General features: G+C 31.4%; 1 protein-coding gene across 2 annotated transcripts in view; it reads left to right on the forward strand.

Moving 5' to 3' along the window:
• The first annotated feature begins 14,586 nt into the window (after positions 1-14,586).
• Positions 14,587-16,635, forward strand: part of LOC134717621 (uncharacterized) — a 118,029-nt gene continuing 115,980 nt past the window's right edge. The window contains exon 1 of one of the 2 annotated variants that reach the window (XM_063580126.1): positions 14,587-15,103. In XM_063580126.1, coding sequence (XP_063436196.1) covers positions 14,716-15,103 — 388 coding nt within the window. In that variant the 5' untranslated portion in view covers positions 14,587-14,715. The remainder of the gene's footprint in view (positions 15,104-16,635) is intronic. The other variant, XM_063580118.1, reaches the window with a different exon arrangement.

Consider the following 16,635-nt stretch of genomic DNA (forward strand, 5'->3'; position numbering starts at 1 on the left):
CAAAATACATAAAAACAAAATTAATCATAGAACAATAATGCAATGACGGGATGTAAAAGAACCGAGTCACGTCAAATGGGTATTGCCATAAATCCGTTGGATGTGTTTTAGTTGAAGTAAGTCTCTGATGCATGCTTTTGTTTTTTTTCATCTATTTTCAAATCGTACTTTCTTGTTAATTTGGCCTGTTGATACTATTTGTAATGCTTTTTTGTTATTAGATGTTTCCTTATTCAGGGTTATATCTGGTCTGTATTGAAAAGGGTTTGGTATTACTATAATTTTTGTAAAAATATTTCAGTCCCCTTTTAAAGTGTATACCTAACAACAAAATTATTTTAATTAACCTGTGTATAATGTTATTGTTAGTGGCGGATTGTTATTCAAGGTTATTATTGTTTTTATGATATTGTTTATCCGGTTTTCAAAGGTCATAAATCGATTGAGAGAAAACAAATATGGGTTACAAAGTGAAACACATCAACAATAAGAAGAAAACAAACGAACAACAGGAACACTGAAGTGAACAAAAAATAAAACGAGACCGCTGTTTGACAGAGAAACAAACTTTTTACTAACAATTGATGTATTCATGACCTGATACATGACATTTTAAGAGAAAATGGTGAGTTGTCCCTGGTTTAATGTCTTGCAAAAGATGTTTAACAAGAAACATGTTGCTCGATAATTGTTTCTTATTAAGATTCAATGACAAAATGCTGCATTACTGGCACCGAAACACAAAACACCATTGAAAAAGGATAAAACAAAACAGTTCAATATACGGCCTTTAACGATTAACAAAACCCATATCTTATTATATTATAGCAAACGCGATAGTCTTTTAATAGACTTATTTTTACCACAGCGTATTGAACTTCCAGAGGAGATTCTATAGACAAAAGCTGATTACACACTAGGTATTTGTTACTTTATGACGTAATTCTTTTATGATTTGTACTGTTATAAGTAATAATCATCCTTTAAAAGTGTAAGAACACAAAATCTTAGCAAAATCATCTTACTTTTTTCATGGATTGCAAATATGATGCGCAAAAGCGTGTTTTCGGAGTATTGTCTTTTATTTTTTTTTATAAACTGACCTGTTGAAGGTTGTTAATTTGCCTGTAATATGTAGTTCACAGATGAGGCAGATTTCTGTCAGGGTCTTCAACTTGTTTGCAAGGATGAAATAAGATAAGTCATTGTCGTTTTAAATCACGTCCACTATATAAAAGATAGCTTTTCCTTGTAAAGTCCAATGTTTGGTCAGTATCTTGTTGTCATCTTTTCCGTTGGATCTGAAAAAGGGATAACACAGAAATCGGAAACTTAACATTATATTTTGACATTTTTCTAGATATCGACAATGACCAAGAGACATAAGAGATCCCTTCGTATCTGTTATTGCAAACTGTATTTTTTATTGTAACATTTTATAAGCCACTTTATACTTCAGAGCTTGTGTTTGTACTCAATATTTTCTTGAAGTATGATTGCTATGCTTACAAGGAAACAACTTAAGAAGGATGAAGTCATCGCTCCGACAGTTTTCGGGTTCTTCCATAACTTCGTCGTATATAACTGAATGTCTGTCTTTAATAGCCAAGGATAATCAATTTAGTCGTGCCTACAATACTTAAATTTTTCTCGTTTATTTCATATTACCGATCTCAGCTAACCATTCGATTCTAATTTGTTAAGATCAGCCCAACATATGATATAAACCTGGTGGAATGCAAAAAGTATCAGCTTACCATTCTGAAATTCCAAATAGATATAGGAAGATGTGGTGTGAGTGCCAATGAGACAACTCTCCATCCAAATAACAATTTAAAAAGTAAATCATTATAGGTTAAAGTACGGCCTTCAAGATCACCTATAAAGTTTGGTACAGTTCATATTGTGAAATCTTTGGTGTTCTTCCTTTTGTTTTCCTTTTCATCGTTTTCTTTTGGCTGTGGTTTTATCTGTCTTGGTTTTAATCTTTTTGATCGCCTTTTGTCATCGTCCTACCTTGTTTATTAACAGTTTTATTTGAAAGTATGTTAACACCAACGTGATGGTAGAATTAGTTCTTTACATTATAATTAAACTGCTTGTTTCGATAGGTATTAAGGAATGGTATTCGTCTTACAACATATATTTCGCCTTGCATCAGGCTCTCTCAAAAGATTTTGTGAGAATAAACCCACCCGAGGCTTCAGATTCAACTCTACATGTTGATCCCACGTGGACGCGTATTTATATTTATATATCCCGAACAGCCAAACGAACGTTCCTATTTTAAGACAAGTCAAGTTTATTTACTTTAATGAACCCGCGTTTTTATAATAACTCTCACAATATCACAATAATATGAGACATTTTCCCTAACTGTTACTATTTGACACAACCCTTAAAGAAATCGTAGAAGTCTCAACTGAAGGTTCTCAAAAGGCAATTCAATATGTCAATAGTCGAGTAAAACGCAATATCGTCGCTCAAGGTTTTAACTATCAGACATTTTGTTATGATTCTATATTAACCTCTAGTGCAAAAGATTTTATAGTTATTTATCTTAAAATGTACTTTCAAAATGTTACAGGATTGAAAAAAGTAATTTCACAAAATACTGAACTCCGAGGAAAAGTCCCAAATCAAATGTCAAAAATAAAAGCTTGATATAACTTCACGAATGATAAATTTACAAGTCAAATTATTCAATTATTTTATCTGTTCAGTTAAATTTCAAATTACTAAGAAAACGACCGTTGGGGGTGGGGGAGGGGGTGGGGGATTGGGGGAGGGGGTAATGATTTTTCAAAAAAATATATTTCCCTTATATAGACCCTTTAGTGGCATTTGGCTGTTATCTGTTCTATGGTGGGGTTGTTGTCTTTTTAACACATTCCAAATTTCCTTTCTCAATTCTTATATTCTAATCCCCAATTTGACTAAAAAAATATTTCACCAGAATTCCAGGCGATATAATTATGCATATGGGTACTCATTGCAAAAAGTAAAAAACAGGTTGTGCTGGATAAAATGAGCATTTGAAAAAAACCAAGTCACATTCGGACCCCTTCGGAGGTTTTTAATTTTTTTTAATCGGGAAATCTTCAATACTTGACTTTACCAAAATATGAGTTGATCTTTATCAAACTCTTAAAATGAAACAAGTGTTAAAGTATTATGCATAAGCATACTTCGTACAACTTGTTTTGATCACATCTTTATTGATATAAATGCGTTTTGACGTAATAAGTCTCGGCACTATACTGTAATTATACAAACTGTACAGATGACAATCAGTCATTTTGGCAATATAAGCGACCAGATATCCGATTAAGACACCCGCAAACATCAGGTGCAACGTGACTTAACGAAGTTAATTAGATGAAATATTACAGAAGTAGTGTTTTGAACGCGTATATACTGTTAACACATTGGTGCTTAATTTCTTATCTTGTATTGCAGCTAGAATTGTAATTAGCTATTGGTTTCTGACCTTCGAAAATTTAGTGCAAAAATACAATAAAACAAAATTTATTCAATATTGATTGATTTTTGTTGCTGAAAGTCGAGTTGCTAAATACGACGCTTATCGCATACAAACTCGTAAGTTACTCTATTGTATTACGACACAATCAATAGTAACAAGACAAACACACAAATGTTTTTCACAGACAAGGATACATAATTCGACTAGCAGTCATGACAAATTATTAAATAGAGCAAATAAGCGACATCCATCGGAAGCACAAATATAAAATAGGTCAAAAAGATCAAAGTACACATTTGAGCTATCCGTCAATAAAACCGCCCTAAAAAAAAAACCCAACCCCCAACGGTGTTAAACAATAATTTTTAACTAAAAAGATAATACTTATTGAACAATATGTCTTGTAAATGTAGCCTTCGAGTTAAATAATTGTTCAAGGCTTCACACGGTTGCCAATAATTGCCTAAATTTACTTCAATTGAACTTTAATGGACAGTTGTCTCATTGGCTAACACATCACATCACATTATTTATATTCGGCAGAACAATATCAATGATGAACTTTTCCCCCAATACAATGTATCTCAAACGACGAAAAGCAACAATCCACAATGTGAACAAAGCTCACAGAAAGGGTCCGTTACCAGTTGATAATTATAAAACTATGATTAACAATGACAAACTTTTATATAACACCTGCAAAGTAAACCTGAATGATTAAGACATGACAAAATTAAACTATCAACAGGAAGTATGAATAAAAGCTAACTAATAATTGAAAGTTATTTTTGAATGATTGTCTATATATTTGATTCCATTTTGTATTTCATTCGCATATGTGGCATAACATTTTGTCTGTTCCGAATGACTTCACGCTATGTATGAAATGGTCTCGTGATCGAATATTACATACGATGATTAAACGCATCGTTTCTATGGTGTTTTTTTTAATTTCTTACTGATAAGTTCGCGTAATCGAATATTTCATACGACGATTTCACGCATTGTTTCGCCCGAAATGTCCACGTAATCGAAATTACATACGTCATAAATTTCATATTCACTTTCTCTACAAGTAGATTGTCTTTGGTAAAATACAATTAAACAATTGTTATATATTCTATAAAGGTCACATTTAATGAGAAACCGTGGATGTCTTAAACCGAACATATATAGTAAAAGAATAATCGCCTAAATAATGCATATGCAAAATATGAAATATTTATATACATTAAGGTTTTTCTCAAGTAATATTTCGTGGAATTCTGACAGCACGACAATATAACGGTGCAATGAAATTCCCTCTTCGGTAGTTATTAGTACAATGACGTCACAGTTATATCCAGTATCAAGAAGCAAGTTCTTTTATATCAAAACATAAAAAAGGAGATAATTGTACATCTAAATATGTTAAAATGTCAAACAGTCTCGTACAATATTTGACGTATTTAGTGTCATATATGAGTGTGGGTTGTATCCATCTATCCTTAGCACTGTACGTTTGTGTAAATTTTGAAAAGTGAAAATAAGTGTTCCAATAAAACATTCATGATTCAACGTGCTATCATTTCAACGCAACAGCAATTCTAGCTTTTAAATGGAACTAAAATAATTTAATGCTTCTATAAGACCATAATGAGTTTCGGTATAACTTTGTATTCGCAATCCGTTGTTTGTTCTTCGCCACATTTGAATAATAATTTTTATGTATTGGTCTTTGCTGTCTATCATTTGTCATGTTGTAAACATATTTTCGTTGCTATGGCATATATATGTTTTTTTTTGTATTCATTCATTCATTTATTCAACACTCGTCTACTCAGATTAAACGAAACATAGTTTAACCAAACTTTTGCATGACACTAAGGGTGTCCAGATTATAGTTTGAATTATAACAAACAGGTCATCAGCCACAGTCATATATCTAGAAAACAATAAAAAGATGTCGAAAATCAGAAGGATTAAAAATGTCCATATTGTCAAGCACTTTCAGAATGCATGAACTTATCAAGTGACTCCGTACAGCAGTTATTGTATTAATTAAATATTTTGACTAATTCTGGAACTTTTGGCTGCCATTACTATAGAAAGACACTTTTTTGTATCAATGCAATATCAACACATTGAGGATATGTAATTACATTGAATAACCTCTAAATGTAATAAATAATGCTACTTTTCTCTGTTTCGACCTACCAAAAGTCAATATATAATTTAAATTTTTCGTTACCTACCAAAGGTCAACATATAACTATTATTCCTCGTTACCTTCCAAAGGTCAATACACGATTCTACCCTTAACCACTCTGATTACAGTAATAAACACATCCACTTTGTCGATCTTTCAACAGTACAGTAGAATTCATATCGCAGATTAAGACTCTTAGAAACAAATCAATGTGAGATCACGACCTGATTATAAATATTAACAGATTTCCCAGATGAACAATTAAGAAAGCAAATACTCTGATGTGCTTGATGACACTATTATCATCATTACATCTCCAATGTATATACCTTACCTGTTAGATCAATATACCAAATTACAAACGTGTCATTCAAGGATTAAAAATATATTAAGTTGCACGATTCCTACATTATATTAGAATGCAACAGGAAATAATATTTACGGATTAGTGATGTAGTGCATCCTCAAGGATTTAGAAGTTTCAAAAATCTCTTGTATAGTAATGTCAGGTTAAGGATTTAACTTAAAAAAATATATCATAATTATAATGCTTTCAATATCCCAGCTTCTAACCTAGCACAGAACTGAAATTTCAAACCCATTTATCATAATAAGTATATCATTTCCCTTCAGGAACATAAAATGTATTTGAAAAAATATTGAAACTAGCTTGCTCCTAAATAAACCCATATATATATATGTTGTTACCGTTTCTCAAATTATGAGTCAAATAAAATGGTCAAAAAGAAGTGTAGATTAACTTTAAGCACAGATTTACAACAACATAGAGATTATAATATTTCTGCTAGATATTCCTTGAGGGCGTTAGGCCAAATGGGTGTATCGAATAGGGTGTATCGACTTGCTACCCAGAGATTATTGTGAATGTAGATTAGGAGGAGGGTCTTCCAGTAATACCAGGCGTTGAAATGCATGATGAATGCAGGGTATTTTATACTATTAAACGACATCTGGGTGTATATACACTTGTATCAAGAATAATGGAGTGAAAAATTCAGGCATTTTAAAGCACTTGTCGTTAACTCCTCGTCTTTACACGATCATCCACTTAGCACCTAATCCCCAGATAAAATTGACGTCACAAAATAAAAAGCAAATATTTTCACGTCACAATGCCCACTGAGGCTTTGTCCCCAAATGACCCCAGGTAATCCTAGGTTAATCATTCATAAAACGGAAATTTGATACTCGTCTATAATTCCTTGCAACTATCTTTGTTCCTTATTCTTTATCTAACCAATACTCCTGTTCTAATTGCCTCTTATAGTTTCAAGTTACTGAACGTGTGTCTAATCTTATGGCAATTAAACAGAAAAGATTTCAAATTTTAAAAAGAAAAAAAAAGTTGTACATATGGACGATGTATGTCAATACATTACAATCATACAAGTGAAAGGTTTAGCTAGCTATACAATGTTGTAATCCATTCGTTTGATGTGTTTCAGCTTTTGCTTTTGCTATTTGATTATGGACTTTCCGTTTTAAATTTACCTCGGGGTTTGGTATTTTTGTTATTTTGATATTTAGTTAATATAGTTCCATAGAAATAAAGACGCTGTTGGAATAGTTGCATTTTTATTCCTTTTCTCAATAGAACTTAATTTAAAACAGTTAAATAAATAGTTGTTTACAGTTTACTCTTCCAACAAGAACCACATCAGCATAAAGATCCATAAAGAACATGAATATTATCACTTGTAGATTATCGCGATCAGCAACTTTCAACATTTCAACTATTATTACTCGTTGCAATAGACATGGACAATACACCACCTTAATATCACCAACAAAATTATTCTCTTATTTTTAAAAATATTAAAAAAGACAATACGATAATAAATTCTTTTGTGACTTTTTATTTAGAAGCGGACAGTTGACTTTGAATATTTTTTTAAAAATTTCATTATACTTTTGGGTTGAATTCACAAATTTGGGTGATTAAAAAAAATTCGTATGAATAAAGGCAACAGGAGTATTCCGGTGTTCAAAAGTCATAAATCAATAGAGAAAAGACAAATCCGTACTTTTTTATACAATTTTGTGGGAAATCGAATTAAGTTTTATGGCGATTTGTCATGCAACGTATGTCTGAGCTTTTAGGATGATCTTTCTTTTTATTTATGTTATTAATCAATTAAACCTGTATAATTATCTAAATTGTTTGCGGTGATCGCAAAAAAAGAAAAAAAGTAAGACTATTGCCGACGCTGAAACTAGTCTAAACCTTGTTGTTATGTGTATTGGTTTTCGGGGTTTGCCTTTGCTGTTCTTCCAGTCACTGTCGAGAAACTGTACCCCGTATGAATGGAAATTACTGAATTATTTTTGACACTCCGAATATTCATTTCTTCATTCAAGCAACCAAATTTATAATATATTGAAAGATGATCTACGACAGTTACGCCTTTTCAAGTCCGGGTGCTTGTATCTGGCAATTAATGAAAAATGCATCTACAGACATAAGAAATCTCACAAAATATACCTCATTGAATGATTTGATCGGTACTTATTATGTTAGCTAACCAATATATGTAAATAGAAAAACAGATTGTTGCGGCACAGGCATACAAGAAGAATAAGGAGATGTGTTATGATTGATAATGAGATTACCACAAAATGTTCCATATATACGCAGATTAAAACAAATACCAAGCCTTTTATAAACAAGATTGATGCATTTACCAACATAATCAATTTTGTTCAAGGTAAATTAATTTAAAACAACAAAACCAGGAGTACTATCAAATTCATTCAAGTGACAAAAAAAAAAACGAATGAAAATACTAGTATTTTCTTGGAAATATAACTGTACAATTGAATTAAAAAAAATCAGTTGTGTAAAATGTCTAGAACGATACCACTACTGTAAAAATAATTGTGTAGATAGAATAAAATAGACGATTTTCATTACAATTTCATATCGATATAGACACGGTATACAATAAATAATGTTTAATCAATGATTTTAGGAAGCATATGTTTATTCTTGATAACGGTGGATGATCAGGAGTAATAATCAATTACCGACTTTTTTCCATAATAGGTGTGACGTAAGCACGATTGACAGTTCTGACACAGTGCAAATTTAGAACATTAGAAGAAACAGTTTTGGATAAAGTAGTGCTTATTTGGGTAAGTTTTATATAATATTATCGAGTAAAATGTGCATATATGTAGTGCTCGTTGTACGATTGTTTTATATAATCTGTAATCTTCTGTTTATATAAAACTAAATTGAAAAAAATGAACGTTGCCCAGGAACATTGTCTTCATATGCTTCACATCAATGCTTATGATTTCATTATGGCTTAAAATGTGATAAAACATTGAAATGTTCAATAGAAAATCACATTACGAACGCTTCAACGAACCTCAACTAAGTTTTATGTTAAACGCAAAAAAACATCACCTTATAAGTGATTGACATTTGAAAATGTAGGAAATCTTTTGAGTATTGAAAATGTTTTTTTTTAATTAAAAATAATCTCAGATTGCATTTTGATAAACAGTCTTATACATAGAGGTAAGAACTAGGATTTTTTATAGACAATGTCACACATTGATATTCTAAACAAACCACATCGTATAAATCATGTGATAAAATTCAGATATTGATAGTCTGTTGACAACCAAACTATTGGAACCAATGTTTTTTTTAGTTTTTTTTTTTATAATAAAACCAGTACTTAAGGGTCTGTCAACAAACGGGGGTTACTTTCGTTTTTTTTTCAGCAACCTATAACGCTTTTCAGAAGTATTGCTAAGATTATTTTGATTAATTACAAACGAATAAAGCTTATACGTGGATTTTAAAATAACATGATCTATTAGAAACACACATTTTTCTCTCTCCATGTAATTGAAATGTAACATTTAATTAATTAACATTAACTCGAGTATAGATAAATAAAAGCAACAGCACTAACCGCTGTTCAAAACTCGTAAATCGGGGTAACAAACCAAAACTGATGGAAACGCGTTAAATAAAAGAGGAGAACAACGACACAACATTAAAATGTAACACACACAGACACGAAATAAGCATTAGACAAAATCTGTTGAGAATAGCAAATATAACATCAAAACCAAATACGTGAATTTGGGATAGAAAACTATTGTCTCATAGTAATGTGAATTCACACTCAAATATAAGAGAAAACAAACGATACAACGGAAACACAACGTTAAAATGTAACACACACACACAAACGAACCATAATATAACAATGGCCATATTCCTGACTTGGTGCAGGACATTTTTTAAAAGACCAAAATGGTGGGTTGAACCTGATTTTGTGGCATGCCAAACCTCCCGCTTTAATGGCAATGTTATATATAACATTAAAATGACAACATAACATTACAAATAATTAGGAAAACATATTAGACAAAGAAACACACGAAAAATAGCTAACAAAAGGCACCAGGTTTAAAATTTAATACGCCAGATGTCAGATACAAAAGTTCGAAAGTCAAAACAAGTACAAAGTTGTACAGCACTGAGAATAAAAAGTTCAAAAAGGTTGTGCCGAATACGTCTGGGGTTTTCTGCTTGGGATAAGAACATACTCACCATTTAGAACATCCTTATCATAAAGAAGAACTTTTGCAAACAGTATATTTAAAAAAAATGACTAAATAAAAGATAAACATGACAAAAAACTGAAGTATAAACTAATAACAGAAAACAAAACCCGGATACATAACATTAACTAACACCAAAAAAGGACACACCAGAGTTAGTCAAGGCCTCAACGCAAAAAGTAAAAAAAGTGATGTCACATACGACATGGTAAAAAGGCACAAAAAATACGTCACATTTAAAATTCTTTAACAGCACACAAAAATCGACGTCACTGATTTGAATGACTAAAACTACTTCTCAAAAATAAGATAGAATTATGATTGATTTAAGATTATATTTGAACTAAAAACTGATATTACATTTAATAACAGTGAAAATTGCAATATAAAAAAGGGGATGTGGTATGATTGCCAATGAGACAACTATCCACAAAAGACCAAAATGACACAAACATTAACAACTATAGGTCACCGCAATACTTATAAATATCAAACTAGAAGCAATTAGACAAGTGACTATAGTATATAGCTATGTCCGGTTTATTTTAAATCTAACTGCAAACGTTAAACATCGCACAACGTACAAACCAAATCAAATCTTATAAAAGAAGGCGGTGATTAATTTGCTTCACCATAACATATGAATATAACAAAAAAGACGTCCAGACATTTGACAAAATGTGATGAGAATTACAAATATAACATCAAAACTAAGTACATGAATTTGGGATAGAAAAGTAAGATCACGCTGAACGTACACACAAGTCCAGTTATAAGAAAACAATTGGAACGTTATTTAGATACGGCCAATTGATGTAGATTTTACGAATGAAGGCAACAGTAGTATACCACTGTTCAATAGTCATAAATAAATTTGGCAAAAACAAATCCGGGTAACAAACCTTAACTGAGGGAAACACGAATATCTTGCTATCTAATTAAAAATAAAACTATACATTCTATCAAATATTTGTCTGACATAGACATCGCCAAAACTAAAAAGCAGTACAATAAATTTTGTTTGTTAGAAACATGTCTTTAAATAGTCTCGTTTAAGTCGGAATTGATTTTACTCTCTTTTCGACGGGACTCTTCATTCATTCAAAACTTAGGGACCAATAGATTTCATGTCAGGTATCCTCAAGAAGAATGCTACTTTTTAAGTACGCTTTACGCATAAAAGTTGACTTCAGCAATGGATCGCTCAAATAAGGTGACTCTGTTGATTGAATTTATCAATGTAAGTTGAGAGGCTTTACAGGATATAAGTTTGTCCTTTTCATTTCTTAACTTCATCTTGAAATAGTTGTTGTGTTCAGTTTATATGTGACATTTTCTAAAAAAAATATTATTTTCAACTCCCACATAGTGAACTAATTATATTTTAGTTACATTTAATCAGCATATACATTTATAGTATATCATGTGGCAAAACCGTAATTCTGAATTTCGTTGATAAATATTCATATCAAACCAACCATGCTATCTGCAGGGTAAATAACCATTTAAAAGGCAGGAGGTATGCTAACAATTAAAACAAATATTAGGACGAAATGTTCTGCTTGCCAATCATACATATATCCATTAGAGACCAATGCTGACATAACAATAGTAAACAACAGTTACCTATAGGTCACCTTCAGATCTTCAATAATAAGAACAAACAAATTCTATATTGTGCGACATACATTGTTTGCAGGGCAGTGGTGTAACAAGAAAACATAGGAACAAACTGTTAAATTCAATTGGAAATGAATAATATGAATGATGTAAAAATCCTCTGGCAGAAGAAAATGCTTTATGTATGAGAAAGTAGAGAGCATGTTTGAAAGGGGCACTTGCTACGAGATATATAAACAAATCTAAAGTTTGATTTGTTTTCTGTTCAATCAATAATGAAAGTGAAATAGTGAACAATTCGCTTTTTGCAGCCAAAAGGGTTCAATTTTGTCAAATTACGCTAAGAAACATTGATAATTAGGTATTCACTTGGAAGAGAATGAGTCGACCTCTTTAAATCCGTATTCATGTGAACTTCAATTTAACCTTTAGCTAGAGATTAACAACGCATGCATTGCACGTGTACTGGTTATTTTATGAAAAAGAATGTCAACAATGAAAGTGAAACTACGGCAAATCATTTGATTACTAATTCGATGCACATAAAATCATTCTTATACGGTTAAAAACAATGAGAAACATCTATTTTTCTCACCAGCCCAGTAGCCAGTATTTCGGTACTGGCATGAACATACGGATTGTTTGTGTTATCAAAATTTGCTGTTACAAAATATTAGAAATTATTATAAATTAAGGAATGTATCTCCCCCATGCAAAGCTCTGATTCCTCTTACGAATTTGACTATACTTTTTGGAACTTTTGGATTATAGCTCTTCATCTTTTATATAAGATTTGGATTTCAAATATTTTGGCCACGAGCATCACTGAAGAGACATGTTTTGTCGAAATGCGCATCTGGTGCAACAAAATTGGTACCGTTGATTTTATTTAATCTATAAAATAAAATCAAACAGACTTATAAAAATTCAATTGCACATGTTGGTTTAATCTATTCATATCTTTATTTATGTTTACATCGCTTATATGGTCATCTGAGGTCAAATCGATAGTTGATTAGATGGCGTCTGGACTAAAATACACACGAAACGAACCTATATATTATCTACCCCATGCTCTCTAAACTGTCTATTTTAGACTTTTGATAGTTTGAATAAATGTTTTACATTGTTATAAATCAAATTTGAAAATTTGAGTTAAATCGGTGACCATGAAATTGACAGCTAGTGCCCCTTTAAAGTAGTCCTTTACAAGCGTTACTAAGTGTCAGATTATTACCCGTCAATTGAAAAAAAATATATACATTGCCAAAGAAAGCCTATGCATACAAAGTAGGTGCTCCCACTGAATTTCATTTAAAAAGACCGGTTTAACACTTTTCATATCAATAGGTTGTGACCCACATCAACAAACCACGACAAAATCCCTGCGCTAAACATTACCCGGTAATGCAACGTTGCTGGACAGATGTGTTATAAACACTAACACATCCTGCATGAGCGTAATCAGTATAGGTTCTATTTCTTTTGTAACGTTATTGATAGTGTAATTGTTTTCAACCGATCAGCAAACACTATTGGCAATTTGTTTTATCTATCATATCAATAGAAAAGAATTTAGCACATTTTCATTATCCTGTTTATAACAAACCCTTAGAAAATGATTTTTGATTTATTCGACAAAATATTGGCTAAGAAAATTCAAGGAATCATCTGGTTAAGTTTGAAATGGATTTATCGCTGTCAACTTTACAATAACTTTGATAAGGATTAGTCAATATTTGTAATGGTGTAGTACGTTCTCCATTAAGATAAATTGCCTCCATCGATGAAATATTCCTTGTAGGGATTCAATTAACTCCAGTTTCTCAGTTTTTTAAAGGTAAGCAAATTTAATTTGAAAGTATGATAGATTTATATTTCATTATTTTAGTTTGTATACGTTTGTCTTAAATTTTTTCAATTATAAATATAAATTTTCATATTCGAATTTGACGAGTTTTTAACAAAAACCTGAAAGAAAGCTTATAAACACATGATATATTATTTCCACCATAATCCCAGCAAATGTAATACCCTGCATTCATCATGCTTTATAATGAAATAAGGTTTAATTGCCGATTAACGCCCCCTCCACAACCATTTAAAGCTCTTATTTTGCATTGACCATAATGTACTAGTGTAAATTAGACAGTTATCTACGTGTAATACAATGAAGGAAATTAAATGCTATCACGTGACACTACAATTCTCGTTGTGTCCAACAGGAAAGCCAGTCATGCCAGACAGATTTCGCCACTAAACTATATAACAAAAAATTGAAACTCCTCGATAAAGATTCAAAACGTACAAAGAAAAGTGATGAACTCTTATTTAGGATGTCGTGTAATTTCAAATACAGTTTGACAGTATAAGAAGACAAAATTGTTTCCTGTTTCAGATAAGGTGTCTTGAAATATTATCATAAAGGAACGTTGGTCATTAAATGCGTTAGTTTTCTTATATTGTTCAAGCCTATGTTTTACAACAGACGATTTTTTGAGTAATAGTTGTTTAATTACGGGTAAAACACTTTTATGGTAAAAATAGTATCTCTCGTGATTATAAATCGTGTATTACAATTGAAAACATACGTCATTCAAATAACTGATTCTTACTGAATAGAAATGATAAAATCTAATTGATACGGCTTATCCATTTTCAGAAATGGATTGGAATGGTATAGTGGTGAAACAAAATACTGAAAGACCAACGCTTTAAAGGATTTACATCTTCATAAATTGTGAAATCCTAAAAAAAAACATATTTGAAAATTGATATATTCAGCGGATTACGTTAAAATATATAAGCAACTGTAACAATGCCACGTGTTCATCCGAACGAAAAGAAAGAGGAGAAAAGTAAACGATTCAGGCTTAAATCTAAATCTTCTGAGTCAAAAGAAGAGAGTTCCGAATCGGAAGAAAGTTTATACAACTCTTGGAAAAATAAACTGAAGAGACTAAAACGAAACAGAAGGATAAACAAAACTGAACAAGATAAACAGCATCAAGCAGAGGATATATCAAAAACCAATGGATGTAATCCTATAAAATCTAATGTAAAGACTAAATCGAGAAAGAAAAAGAAAGAAAATGGAGAAGTGGACTGGGAAAGCAAAACACCGTTTGTTTTTACTTTTTCCCCAAACAGTTTCCCGCCAATTGCAGAAGCAGAAGAAACATTCTTCATTGAAGACACCATTCCAGGTACGTTTTCTGTTGTTACCCGGCTCGTGCATATACATTTATTTACATATTCATTGAAGAATTCCTGGACTCTAATATGGAAAATCTTCTATTCCGTTTTTACATACAAGAAAAGGTTGATCATTCATATTTCTTTCGGTTTGCTTTGGGTGTTAAATGAATATACATCATGGGATTGCGTTTAAATCCCAAGTTCGAGGATATAGGTGTTTACCATTGTATGATAACTTAGTATTTCAAAAAGTATATGCCTCTCTGGAAATAATAAGAAAAAGGCATTTTCTGTGTTGTTTTGGCGGATTTTTTTTAAAGAAAAATTTAAACAAATAACGACTACAATTCATGCACACAGAAAAAAAAATGTTTAGTAGTAACAGTACTAGATATTAAACAATGTAGATGTGCATTTATCTTATGTCATGGATTTCCAATTTCTGAATTTTCTAACTAACTTTAAGTTAAATGTATTACAAGTATATCGTAGTTAAGTATACACGTAGAGTGCATGTCCGCACTAATAATTCAAGTTTCAACGACTATGTTTATGTCAAGTGTTTGCTAAAACCTTTAATTTTGTCCAAGCTTTGAAAATATACGATTTTTCATCTTTTGGACATAAGGCATTATAGTAGTCCCTAAAACACACACACACATCTTTTTATTATAAAACAGCATCCGATTTTTCTTTTATTTCTACCATTTTAAAACATTAACCACTGTACTCTTTGACATTAAATGCAGAAAATAATGACACTATACTGGATTATATTCTATTTACATTTAATCTCTTAAACCAGTATTTAAGTCGCAAAAGTAAGGCATTGTCCTAATAAAAATTGCATCTCAATGTTATGCTTACGGCTGTTGTTGTCATGCGAATATGATTTTAAAGACAATGTGCTTGTTTTATCCAATTATGTTAACGTTCGAAAATACTGATAAGTATATTTATCATATACTTAGCATTGATATGATAGCTTTTGCATATGTGTAATGAGCGGAAGTACACAAGCCATAATCTCCCACCCAGGCTGATAACCCATATCAGCCCGGGCTGATAACCCATATTAGGGGCGTCTCGTGCAAAAAACCCATAACAGTGCTTCTCGTGCAAGTTACCTCCGTTGTTTCTGGTATCGATTGTTTACTTTTCCATTGTGACGTGAGATATTTTTTATGACGACGTCAGATATTTTTTGATGACGACGTCAAAATTTACGGGATAGTTTAGTACTTGCTAACAAACGTCATTGACAATTAAGAATCATATTATAGTACAACAAAGATGGAGTAATAATGATCATAAAACTCTTCCAAATTTTCAATGTTTCAAAATGCCTCTATAGGAAATGTTACCATACATATTATATTGATGTAGTGATGCTGCTGTTGGACAATTATAGTATATTTGATTCATGATTTAACTTCTTTATAAAGTTTTTGACTGTTTTAGTTATTGCATTTGTTTATTTGCCTCTCATAAAACTATTGTCGGAAGTATATGATAAAGCGATTAAAACATGGCCTTTTCC

Source organism: Mytilus trossulus, chromosome 1, assembly GCF_036588685.1.
Source record: "Mytilus trossulus isolate FHL-02 chromosome 1, PNRI_Mtr1.1.1.hap1, whole genome shotgun sequence".
Taxonomy (NCBI): Eukaryota; Metazoa; Mollusca; class Bivalvia; order Mytilida; family Mytilidae; genus Mytilus; species Mytilus trossulus.